The sequence below is a fragment of the Lycorma delicatula genome, chromosome 5 (assembly GCF_047948215.1).
Source record: "Lycorma delicatula isolate Av1 chromosome 5, ASM4794821v1, whole genome shotgun sequence".
Taxonomy (NCBI): Eukaryota; Metazoa; Arthropoda; class Insecta; order Hemiptera; family Fulgoridae; genus Lycorma; species Lycorma delicatula.
Window position 1 is genome coordinate 62,899,227 of NC_134459.1, and position 13,524 is coordinate 62,912,750.

The following is a 13,524-nucleotide window of genomic DNA, read 5'->3' on the forward strand; positions in this document are numbered from 1 at the left end:
GACCCTCTGGTTCAGTAACTGCAAGTCAACAAATGTCATTGTAAGGTCCGTTTCTGTAGTCATGTGAAATTGAATGTTTGCTTTTCAGAAGCAGTGTTGACTCTTCTGCCGATCGCATTTAAATGCTTCCGACAGCCAAATTATAGCGTCGAGCACTGGTATAGATTTAGTTAGTTGAGTAGTTGATTGTGCCGTTTCAGTAGTTTCTAACAAATATTTCATTAAAAATCTACGGTAGTGTAATTTGAGACATCTAATTACACCCTGGTCCAAGACGGGTAAAGCTTGTCATATTTGTTGGGAACCAAGCTAATTTAACATGACTCAATGCAATATCCGGATGAAATTTGGCGTTATCTAAAAAGAGGAGAATGTGTTTATTTTGCTGCTTTATTATTGTATTAAACCCTTGCAGACACTCGTCCATAATATGCGGTGTCATCCATGATTTTTTGTTGGATCTCCATACTGCAGGAAGATTGTCTTTATTAATGTTTTTAAAATACTCTGCTTATCAGCCTTCCCAATAACGAGCGGTTTTTCCAATGCACCCCCCCCACACACACACACACACCACAATAAAGAAGACTGTTGTAATGGACAAAAACAACACATGGATAAGTTATGGCATTACATAATTAATTTAAATAAAAATTGCGACTTAAAATAAGGAATGATGAGAGTGTGTTAAGTTATGATTCACGGGGCAGTAATTATAAAGGCTAGTTTTCTGTGAATAGCCAAAATAACAATGACTGTGCCATCGCCTGTAGAAGGTTTTAGCACTCTGTCTGTTGTCGCTTATTATGATTGATGAGATATTTTAATCATTTATGTAGTGTTAAATACAAATTTATCAGTTACAAACATGACTAATTTTTATTTTTTTTATGCAGGGTAATTTGTAACATAGTGCAGTACAGTAATAATACTTTATACAGTATGTATATTACTGTACAGTATATAATTCTATTTTATATTGTGGAAAAATTTAGTAGTGTACTTTATGTCTAGCATTAAATAGGTATATGTATTTTTTTTGCATAAATTACAGTATTTGACACAATTCTCAAAAAACGTTTCTGTTGACATCATTTCTTTTAACAAAATTAACATCATATCTTTGGTAAAATTCATAGAACCAGGGAAATTTTCCATTGTGGATAGGATTCCATTAAATCCAGGTTTTGTTAACTCATTTTACTGTATTTTTATAACCAGATGGCCAACCAGTGTGAGACGTTAATCAAATCAATGTCTTTTCAAACCATTGTTAATTAAAAAAATTTGTGTTTTTAAATTTCTTATATTGGTTTTAATATGATGGCTAGTCGTGAATTATTTGTATCACTTCCTTTGCAATGATGCTACTATTATTTACCAGGTTTTTAGTAGTAAAATCTTTGCTAGTGTATTGATAACAGATTTCCTGTGAATTGATGAGTAGAATTCATACTATTTTTATTAAGATACTAAGCAGTAGTTGAAAATATTACAAATTTTTCTTATTTCTGATATATATCAGATGTTTTTTTGTACAGTTAAGACAATTGTCATTTTGATACATTTTTACTGGCAAAGTTTGTATTTTCCAGTTAAAATTATTTTTTAAATTTAATTCAATTGTTTGTGTTAAAAAAAATTGCAGGTAGTCAATATGAAAATGAAATGATTAGAACTGTTAATCACAATCAGAGTAATGGGTCATTACCAACAGTATGTCATTACCAACAGTAGGTTTTTAACAGACAAAAAGTATAAAATGGTTTTAAACATCACATGACAAATTCTGTAATTGATTATTACACAAAAATAAATTTGATCTCATTACCAAACCACTTTTTATCTAATTTTACTATGAATATGGTTGGACTTTTTTCTTAGATACGTTTACATAAAATTTTTCAGCTACTATTTGAATCTATTTATTCAAAAATGGATGCATTAAGTTTCTTGTTCCATCTCATTTTATTGCATTAATTTCATACAAAATAAACCACTTCATTTAAAAATTATTTAGAATTGTATGAAATTAAGTAACACATGATATTCCCAAGAATATCATGTCTGGGTTACTAGAAAAGTGATGAGTGAAGTGGAATTCTTCAATAATATACAATTTTAGATTGTTAATGTTTTATTTGATTATTAAAGTAATTATTTTGACAATGTTTATTTGTTACAGTAAGTGCACCAATGTCAATGCAAAACATGTCTGGACCTGGACCAAATATGGGTGGACCAGGTCCAAATATGGGAGGACCTGGCCCTAACATGGGACCTGGCCCCAATATGGGAGGACCTGGGCCAAACATGGGACCTGGGCCGAATATGGGAGGACCTGGGCCGAATATGGGACCAGGGCCAAATATGGGAGGACCTGGGCCAAACATGGGACCTGGGCCAAACATGGGACCAGGGCCAAATATGGGACCAGGGCCTAATATGGGAGGACCGTGTCCAAATCTAGCTATGGGTCCTCCAGGTGGAATGATGGGTGGACCTATGCCAAACACAATGCAGCCTCCACCAGGAATGATGGGACCACCTCCCGGCATGGCAGCATTTGGTGGCCCTCCACCATTTGGGGGTCCACCTCCTTTTGGTATGCCACCTCCTGGATTTCCTCCAACTGGTTATCCTGGATTTGGTCCTCCTGGTCCTGGTCCATGGAACATGCCACCACAGGCCATGGCAATGCAACAGATGCCTCCACCACAACAAGTCGTCGGCCCTCCAGCTGGCATGACATCACAGATGCCTCCAAATATGGGAATGCCTGGTGCACCTCAAGGAATGGCAGCTGTTGGTGGTATGCCACCTACTGGAATGCAGCAACCCCCTATGCAACAGCAACAGCCTCAGCAAATTGATGAACAGTCCACACCACAGGTAACAAATTGATATTTTGTGTAAAATAAGATAATGCCAAACTGTTAATGAAATCAATTTGCAATTTGAAACTTGACTCAAGTTGTTTATGAAAAAGTTATTTAAAATCTCAAATCTGACTGAAAGTCTCATGTCAGTGTGTAAGCAGGAAGTAGGCTACTGCTGGTAACAAAACAGTGCCTGTGCAAATGATTTTCACATAATCTTTGAAACATAAAACCTTTATGACTACTGCATAAAATTAAACCATTAAATTGGAAGTAGTATATTCCTAAATATTATGTAAGTGAATTTTATTACAGTAAATCAAAACACAAAAAAGCACACCACATGCTAAATACAGAGCAGATTTCAAAAATGAATAAAAAAACAAGAAAAGAGAATAATGTTTATTATCATCTTTCTGTAGTAATAGATAACAATTAATATTAGATCAGGTCCAATAATCACATGAAATTAAATAAAATAAAGAGTAGTTCTGACTCTTCCTAAGTTCATGTGTAAATTTGTATTTAATGACATAATTATAACGTCAGAATGAAAAAACAAAAATTACATATTTGTGCAGTAGCTATTTTATACAGTAGTCACTCTTGTAAAAAGAAGAAAACGTTGTATATGTTCTAGATAGTGAGATTGAAAAATAGTTTCATTTTCTAATCCTATTTCTTTTAATCATTTAAATTTATATGGTAAGGGAGTATATTGATCTACTATTGTATTTTCTACAGTTCCAGTCTCTGAGCAAGAATATTCCAATAAATCAAGTATATTTAAATAGCTAGTCCTTGTGAAGGAAAATGACTTAATTGCAAACCTCTGTTACGGTTTGATATTATTTCTAGTCTCTGATCTTCACGCTTTGAATAATTAGACCATACTTTCTTAAATAATTTCTCTATAAATAAACTAATGGAGTATAATTATCATAAATACTTATTTATAAGAACTTCCATCTTTTGAAGCGTTATTTGTTTATTCTTTTGCCAGGCAGGCTTAGGTGTTGCCCTCTGAAAGATATGTAAAAGGACTTCAGGACAGTTCTTTTTTATTTTAAGCCATAATTACGCCATTTAACAAAGATATGGTTCCCACAGCCAGGAAATATAAATTTAGTCAGGAATTTTTAGAAAAAATTAGGAAAAGTCAGGAAAAATTTCAGAGAATTGCATTTTTTTTACTGAATTAAATGTAATAAAATTATTTATTAATAAAATATTCTTAAAGTTATGCCAGAATATATTTGATTTACTTACTATTTACTATATTTAATTTAGGAAAATTATTTGTTTTTATTCATATACTCCGTTATTATTAATGTAATTAACATTAATTGAGATTTATCAATATCTAGGATTAGACAACCACCACAGATACTGGTTTTTAATGAACATTGATACTCTCATAGAACATAACATAGATTATCTCTACTGTTTCTTTTGGTGCTTTATATGTGTCGTAATCATTAGAAACGTAAGTGTAAAGTATATTAAAAGTTACAACAAGAAAAGATTGATTAATATGTTTAATAAAATTAATTCTATTTGAAGTATATAAACTGAGCCCAATTTATTATACTTGTCAAATCTTACAGGGTTCCCACCGAATTTTAAGGTTCGTTTTTCCTGACCAATTTAGTAAAAATTTCCTAACTGTCATAATATTATGTTACTGCCGTTTACTCTGTAAAATATACCTTATTTTAGGGTATTTACTTTTTTTATTTGAGTATTTATTCATTATAAACAAGAAAAAATAAATAAAATTGGGTTTGAATCTCTGTTTGGCATGGCATTCTTCATACACTATAAATTTCAGTTTGGGCTAATGACCATAGCAGTAGAGCCCATAATCTATAAAAAAAAAAAATAAAATAGCTGTGAAAAGTAACTTGAATTTTTGTTAGTAAGGAATAATCGGACTTTATTGCTATCATAACAATGACTGAAGTATTTGCTGAAAAGGACAAAAAACACCTTAAAAATAATTTTCAAGTGATGAGATATTCACTTTCTTCAGTCAAAAGATTTTACTATAAAAAAAGGTTTTCTTTTTCCTTTTCTTTCATAATGGAAGTTTTGTTACTTTTTTAAATAGAATATGTAATTTAACACATTATAAAGTATCAGTCAAAATAGTTAACAGTGTTGGGCTTGATTGTAGTGTTTATTAATTTTAATGTTTTTATTATACAATTTGGTAAATAAATAATTTATTTAATTTATATATAATTGCGTATTATACGTATAAATCATAACAGGACTGGGGGTAGATTTGCTACTCCATGGTTAATAAAGAAACTGTCCTAGCATTTACCTTGATGGATCTGAAGAAAGCTTGGCACAACTTTGATTAAAACAGTATCTCAAAGTACTGAGATAAAAGTTTTAATCCCTATTAACAAATGATAATAAAATAACAAGGTAGCAGTAAAATATGTGTGAAAATAATAAAATCATTGTAAAAAAAAATAATAACTTGAAAGGGATTCATGGAAATTGTTTGAATGTATATTATTTGTGTATGTTAAACAAAGTTGCTAAACTCTGAGTTTTGATTTTAAAATTATTTAAAACCTCATCATCAGAAAAGTTGTTTGTAAAAGAAAATTTTTTTCTTTAAATAGATTTGTGAGAAGTTATTTAAATGATAACAGATTAAAAATGGCAGTGGACGCATATAAGGCATTTTCTCATACGCTATCTGATTGTATTTTATTATATGAAAGTAATTCTGTTGTCCAGTTTGATAAGAGGCGAATTTTTTATGAGTAGTGCATATTCATTAATGAATAAAGCTATTCATAAAACCTTTAGTCTATAAGTTATGAGATAGCCAGAAATTTCACTGCATGGACACTAGAATACAACTATTATTCAGAATACATCATTATTCAGTATCATCCTATGTGTGCAGTTAATGTTATGTCCATATTAGAAGTGCAGTGCAATGGTTTTGTATGTAATTAAAGCTAGGCAATTGAATTCCATCTACTGAGTGTTTTTTTTTGTAATTACTTACGTAGAAATTTCTAGCCACTTAAGTTATTATCTTTGGTTGCAGATAAAAGTAATATGAATGAGATAACATGAATGATTTTAGATTTCAAGGAAGATAATTAATAAGAACAGCAAGTTGCTGAGGACATTTCTTGTACAATATCCTGTATTCTTGGAGTGAGAGGGTTGGGCTTTGTCTTGTTTTGTGTGGATGTTCTTAATGAAAAGTTAGATTTGAACTTATTTATTTACAATTTGTAAGTTATGACTTAACTCAGTTGTAATGAGCCCCTCTCATACTGTTGTGACAATCTTTTCATTAGTAAGAAGGGTAGAAATTAATCACATGCTTTAAAAAAAATTGAATTTTCTAATATTTTTATTATCTCTAGGATTTACAAGCTTTTCTAAAAATTGGGAAAATATGTGTACTCATTAAATTATTTTTTCCCTTATGTTTGTTGCAGAACAATCTTATTATGCATTTATTAAGTTGTATTAAATTTTTGTTATTTTTTCCAGAATCTAAATGTCATATCTCAGTACCATCATTCCTTATTTACTTTAAATGTCTTATACATATATAGGCATCCAAATGATTGTGAATAATATTTAATGTTATAGATTGATCCTGAGATTGTTGCCCGTGCTGCAGAGTGGACTGAACATAGAGCTCCAGATGGTAGGTTGTATTATTATAATGCTAAAGCAGGTGAATCTGTCTGGGAGAAACCACAACCATTGAAAGATCTTGAGAGTAAGTAGAAAAGCTAACATATTGATTGAATAATTTATAATACTAATTTTCTTATTCTACTAATTTTTAAATAGATAATTTAGTCTGACAGATTAAAAGGTATAAATTATTCTCTGAAATTTGTTTAGTGACTGCCGTTTAGAATTTAAAGAAAGTTACTTAAAAGGGAAATATTCTCTATTATTCCTTATTTGATAGGCAATTAGAAAACCTTTTTCTTTTCTTTTTGGAGAAGTAAATAAAGTAAGATTTGTTCTTGTGAAACTATAGATGTGCATAAATTATTAATATGAAAAAACTTCTTAATTGTTAAAGAAATCTACATCATTCACAGCATTTGACATATGACATATTTTGGATGATTTATGCTAATTGAAATAAAGGTTTTGGTGATCACTATCATAACTGCATACTTTCTTTTTTTTCCATTTAGCCTCCAGTAATTACCTTTCAGAGAATGAATGAGGATGATGTGTATGAGTGTAAGTGAAGTGTAGTCTTGTACAGTTTTGGTTTGACCATTCCTGAGATGTGTGTGGTTAATTGAAACTCAACCACCAAAGAATACTGGTATCCATGATCTAGTATTAGAATCCGTGTAAAAATAACTGACTTTACTAGGACTTGAACACTAGAACTCTTTACTTCCAAATCCCCTGATTTGGGAAGATGTGTTTACCACTAGACCAACCTGGTGGGTTAACTTAACAGCATATTAAATTTAATCTGTGCTGCTGACTGATTTGTTTTACCCTGGAACCACTATTTATTTTTCCTAAAATGCTAAGTGAGTTTTAAGCATAATGAAGGCCTATATTAAAAAACTTACCATAAAACAAATATGAAATGTAGACTATCACTGTAATATACAATTTTATTTGCAAAATTCTGATTAATTAGCTAATGTAAAAATTATAAACATGCCTTTCATCCTGGTGGTGTCACTTGATAAAAAGAAGAAAAAACTAAAATTGAATTTTTTGTTTACTTTCACTCTACACAAATTTTGCATCTCTGCACAAATTTTATATCCATTTTATTCCCGTATACATAAAAACCCAAAATTTATGTAATTTCCAAAAAAATAACATTTTAAAGTTGATATAAATAAAAAATGTATACACTATTAATTTTAATATGTGTGCGAACTGTAGTACAAATTTTAGTCTGATGCAGAATTTTGTCAGAATGTTTATTCGTAATCAGAATTTTGTTTTCCTACCAAATGTCACTGGTCCCCAGAAGTGCTGCAATTTGTGATAACAGGAAGAATGTATCCCAGAATTACAACCTGGACACCAGAAATGGGTTTTTGATTTTTTTTGTCTGCTTCAAGAACAATGGACAACCAAGATTTGTTACCAGAGAGATAAACCAGTTCATATTTATTGTACCGGTTGAACATGGGATAAAATTTATTATTAGAACTGGTAAACGTTTTACACTAGATCCTCCGCAATGGTCGCAACAAAATCTTTCGACAATCAAAAAAAATTTTGTTCCAGAGGTTTGTCTGTATTGTTTGCATAAAAAATATAGGCATTCTGCAAAGCCACACATTATAGAAAATTTTTTTTTGATAGCTCCTGGTCGGTCAATACACGAGATATGATTAAATATATTTATTATTTAAATCCACCCCTCCCATGCTCAAAAATTCTTTTTATTAATAATTAATACCGGCTTCTTAACCTGCAATCCACTCCTGCTTTGGATTACAGCATCTTCAGCTTGACAGCTTGTAGATTGTAAATACACTGGTTTGCAGGTTGGTTTTTGTTTGTAACCACAGAGAAGGGCCGCCTCAGTTTTTTAAAAATAGATACTTTGGAGCTGATAACTTGGTCTGCAAGAGAGATTTGGGTAAATCTTTTGTTCAGTGTACCAGTTACAGTTAAATAAATATATTTTCCAAGTAGTTTCTTAGCAAGTGGTAACTTTGTGTAGAAGTTGTCAGTGAACAAATAGTCATCAAATGAAATATTACTTTTTCAGCAAAAGTAATCATCCCTATCTTCTAAAAAGCTTTTTCCACTGTGTAGTTCCATAGCTAACATTGTACTTATCACCTGAAATTAGTTTGAGAGCCATTTTTTAGGAAAGAAAAGTGTTTTTCTCTGTGATTATTTTGTGTTCTAGTAATGTTCTACATTTTCCTCCTGATTATACCCATGTTTATTATTAAGGAAATATACTTTTTCATTTGAACGATGGATACAGCAGCCCATTTTTGTTACTTAAAAGATTTCTTTTCTCTGGAATTCCTCTTCATGCTTATGTTTTTTTTGGCATAAGCATTAGTTCCTATAACCATCTACAGACATTCTGTACTTGTCTGTTGAAAATTAATAAAAATAATTAATTGGGCTTTTTTATAAGGAACAGTTTCTTAGCCTGGGATGTCTAATGTGAAATTTGCTTTTAGTTTCAACATCAGCTTCTGGGAGATACACCCTAACCCATACAGGATTATTATTTACCTCTTCTACTTCAGTATTGCCTTCGTCACAATCTGGTTCATAAAGTTTGTTACAATAAAAATTCATATATTATCTGTCACTGAATAAATCACAATTTCTGTCTGAATAATCATCATCACTTACATCATCTAATTCACTCGTAATCTAAGATTCTACTAATGCATCTTGATCACGACTAGCAGTTGATGACAGCTAATACATCACTATTGAGATTGTTAGCTATTCTGGGATGTTCTAATCATAAGTCCTCTCTCACTCTGAAAGTTATCTTAATGTTGGCAATCAAGATTATTTTCTGTATGCCTAAATTTAATTATTAGTGAGACTAATTATATTATCTTTTGTATTAATGATCTATTATAGATAATTATTTATCATAATGATAATTATTATTAGTATGTAGTATGCTTTGTGTTAAAGATTTCAGTGAATTCTTCTTTTTTAACTAAAAATTGTTTATTTTATAGGATAGAATTGAATTAGTTTCAAGTTGTATAACATTATGACAAGAAAAAGTTCAAATCATTCGGTAACATTAAAAGAATAGGTGGACACATGTAAGCATCAATGTAAATTTTAACTCTTGGCCTCAGGATACATTTGTGCCTCTCAGTTGGTTGATAACTGTAAACAGAAGTAATAAAAAACTACTGTTTATGATTCTGAATTCTATTATTGTAACACATGTTATTGATTGAACATAGTAACTTTGTAATATATGAATAAAATTTTGTTGTTATAGCATTTTTCATAAACTTGAAGAAAAAATATTTTAAGTGGAAGAAATTGAAAACATAAAAATGAGATTTTTCTTTTATTCAGAAATTGATTCTTTTGTTAGCTTAAACAAGCAGAATGTGAAAAAACTCATAATATGGCCCAAAACACATTTGGTTCTTAATCATTTTTGATCAAAAGTTTAGAAAGCTTGTAAACTCATAGATGCATAGTAATTTTATCTGGAGTGCCTGAAGTAATGTTGGCACTGCTGGTAGTACAGTAAGGGGCAGTGTACTGCACAGAACATCTTACGTACCAAGAAGCCAGTTGTTGGCTACCCATCCACCACCATGTATGTCAGCTAAGTTTTCTAAATTTTGTCATGTACTAATATTTCTACAATTTTCAAACTAAATACTAAACGTTAATGAATATGAAACACAAATTGTAAAAATGTGTCTGTTACTGTGCATGTAGTATATTACCTTCCAGTTACTGAAAGTAATTTCAACTCTGTAGTAATGTTGTGGTGTAGTTAGCATATTTTTTGTTCTCACTTTTCTTTTTCCAAAATAAAAAAGTGACAGTCACAAATATTAATAAATTATTATTACACCTTTTTAGTAAAGGAGTTAAAAATAACTGTTAAATGTATGAAGTTTTAACATTACTGTTGTAGGCTGGATGAGAAAAAATATTACTCTCAGGAAATAATTCTAACTGTTAATACTTTGTGCATTTGAATTTTTAAGACTGCAGTACATGTTTTTGCAATAAAAATAAAGTTGTAATTTATGTATTTATTTATAATTTCTACAAATTATATTAATGTCTGCATGTGCTGACTAAATTTACATCTTATAAAGAAGGTTCTGCGTTCAAATTTGGGTCAGGCTTAGTACAGGTTGTGGGGTGTAACTTTATGAATGCAGTCCAAAGGGCAGTATACTATACATTCTGCTAATATCATCTTACATCATCACAAGACATATATCACGATTAAAAAATGCAAATGAAACTAAACTGCAAACATTTATGTTATAAATTACAATTCATGATACACTGAAGCTTTAAGATGTAATTTAACTATTGAAGAAAATCAAAATAAACTAATTAAAATGTAATTGTAATTTGTAATAATTTTACAGAAAAGTATGAAATATAAAAAATCTGTGGGAAATTAGTGTAACATGTTAAATAATGACAAATGGTGATATTTAATCATTACAATTCTTTAATTATATTACAGTTAATAATCTAAACTAGATACCCGTTTAGGTTAAATATTTCACTAACATTTGAATTAAGGTAAATCAAACTTACCAATTTGTGTTCTGTATTCAAACTTTATAAATCCATTTCTTCAACTCCAGATAGTACCTCCAGTGGAACCTCATCTTCAGTATTGCTCGCTGATTCATCATTAGTAGTATCACCATTTAGGTTGATTATTAGTTTGTCAACTTCAATATCCATGACACATTCTTTATGCCAGTAGTCATTTTCAATTTCAGTTACTTTCTCGCAACATTTTAACATACTAGCATCAATAGAAGAAACAATTTTGTTCAGCGAGGGCAATAATATTTACTGCTTCAAAGGTTAAGTTTCAATCTGCCACCCACTCTTATTATTCCTTAAATTAATTCCATTGGATTTAAATCCAGGTGATACGATAGGGAAATATTCCATCTCTTTAGCCACTCCTGCATTTCTGCTATAAGAGTTCCAATATTTGGAATTTTTTCCAATTTGCAACAGTGGTATGGGATGTTATCAATAATTACTACAGAATTTGGTTTCAATTTTCTTAAAATGATTTCAGAAACCTATTGTTCAAAGTTCATATTATGGTGATAGTCGCCTGTTTTTGAGCTAGTGGTGTATTTCAGTAAGGCATTTGGAACAAACCTGTCTTTTCCTCCTGCATGAATTATGATGACCCTTTTGCCTTTGGAAATTGGTGGATAAAGTCCCTCGCTGCTGCCGTCTTTCAACAATTTAGTGGATGGGTGCGAAGTTAAAACGTAACTCATCTAAATATATGATCGGTCTATTTTCTTTCTGAAATTTCTTAATGGCTTTCAAATAAAAAAAAAATTTTCTTCATAGCATTATCATGTTTTATCTGTCAACAATTTTTGGTTATGTGTTGCTTTCACCCACTTCAATCCTAAATTGTGTAATACAGTCCTTAAACTTAAACCCCCCCTCCCCCGGGCAGTTGACTTACTATCACAGCACCAATCGTCAGCTTGTTGCATTGACCCAATATGTTTCACATGTTCAGAATTTCATTAAACAAAGAGTTGGTTAAAAAAATAAGGTTGCTACAATTGCATAATAATCTAGTTGCTGAAGAGAATAAATAAATAAAATTGTTAATTGTAATTTACATCATTTTCTTTATTACTTTTTTGTAGTATTTGAATTTTTCAACTAAGCAATTGAATTTTTTAATTGCGGAATAAAATTGAAAAAAAACTTTCTCAAGTTAATAAATAAATTTGATATTGTGGAAACTATAATTTTAGTTTTGTAAGCTAAAGTATGCAACAAAAAAACAAACAAATTACCTAGTTGCTCAGATCATATTAATTATAAGAAGTGTTTACAATTCATTATAAAATGTTTACTTTATTTACATATTAAATAGTAATTCTATGTTATGTTTAAAAAAAATAAATAGAAAAACAATACTGGGAATTCAGAATCAAATGGTACAGGTGATGTAATTGATACTAAAAAATTCAGGTAGTGAGAAAGTTAAATAATGTTTTCAATTGAATTAGTTTTAGGTTTGAGTTTTAAAAAGACAGGCATCTTTGACATTTGATGTTAGAGAGATATATAATGTATTATTATATTTCTTTATTCAAGCTTAAGTATTATTTTATTAAATCGTTTTAAAAAGTCTGTCTTTTTTTAAGACGATGAAATGATGAAAACATAGTAGAAAAAAATTCTTAGAATTGGGATATTTGTTTGACTGAAAAACTCAGCATATATTTCATTAAAAAAATTGTAGCTTTATGAATACTTGATATTTTAATAATTTATGATTATAGTATAAATGTTCTTCATATGTTAACTGTTACTAGACATATTGTTTTTGTAGTTATGTAAAAATGATCTATTCTATAAAATTTGAATTAATTAAAGTCCAATTGATAAAAAGTTTTTATTTGAGCTAATTTCTGTTAATGTGAATTTTTAGATTTTATGATATTGCTTTTTCAGTGTTATTTGTAATTTAATTGTTTGTTTTTTTTTATAATTAAATGAAATATAGTTAAAAATTAGCCCCATTATTACCAACATTATTACTCTTTAGAATCATAAATGTAATCCCCACTGTAGTCTTCCTGCCTTGTAACTCTTTACTTTGTTACTGAGTAAATATGTAAAATGTACAATCATGTTTATAAAACAATATACATTGGTTGAAGGAGCTAGGGATAATGAATTCTTGATTATTTTTTACATTAAAACTTTGTCATTTTGAACTTTTTTTTATTGTCATGAAAGTCATCTGTGGTGTTCAAATATAACTTGTTAGCTGAATATCAGTTTGGATTATTCTCCTTGATTACATATGTGCTCAAGTAAAAGCCACATATGTGGCTTTGCATTATAAATTTATACCAGGACACAGAATTAGTGATATTTTTAGTGA

At 29.9% G+C, this 13,524-nt stretch overlaps 1 protein-coding gene across 2 annotated transcripts in view; it reads left to right on the plus strand.

Annotated features, from left to right (window-relative positions):
- LOC142325021 (uncharacterized) overlaps nt 1-13,524 on the plus strand; it is a 91,225-nt gene that overhangs the window by 22,405 nt on the left and 55,296 nt on the right. For both annotated transcript variants that reach the window (XM_075366270.1, XM_075366271.1), the window contains 2 exons: nt 2,186-2,892; nt 6,516-6,648. In XM_075366270.1, the coding sequence (XP_075222385.1) occupies nt 2,186-2,892; nt 6,516-6,648 (840 nt within the window). The remainder of the gene's footprint in view (nt 1-2,185; nt 2,893-6,515; nt 6,649-13,524) is intronic.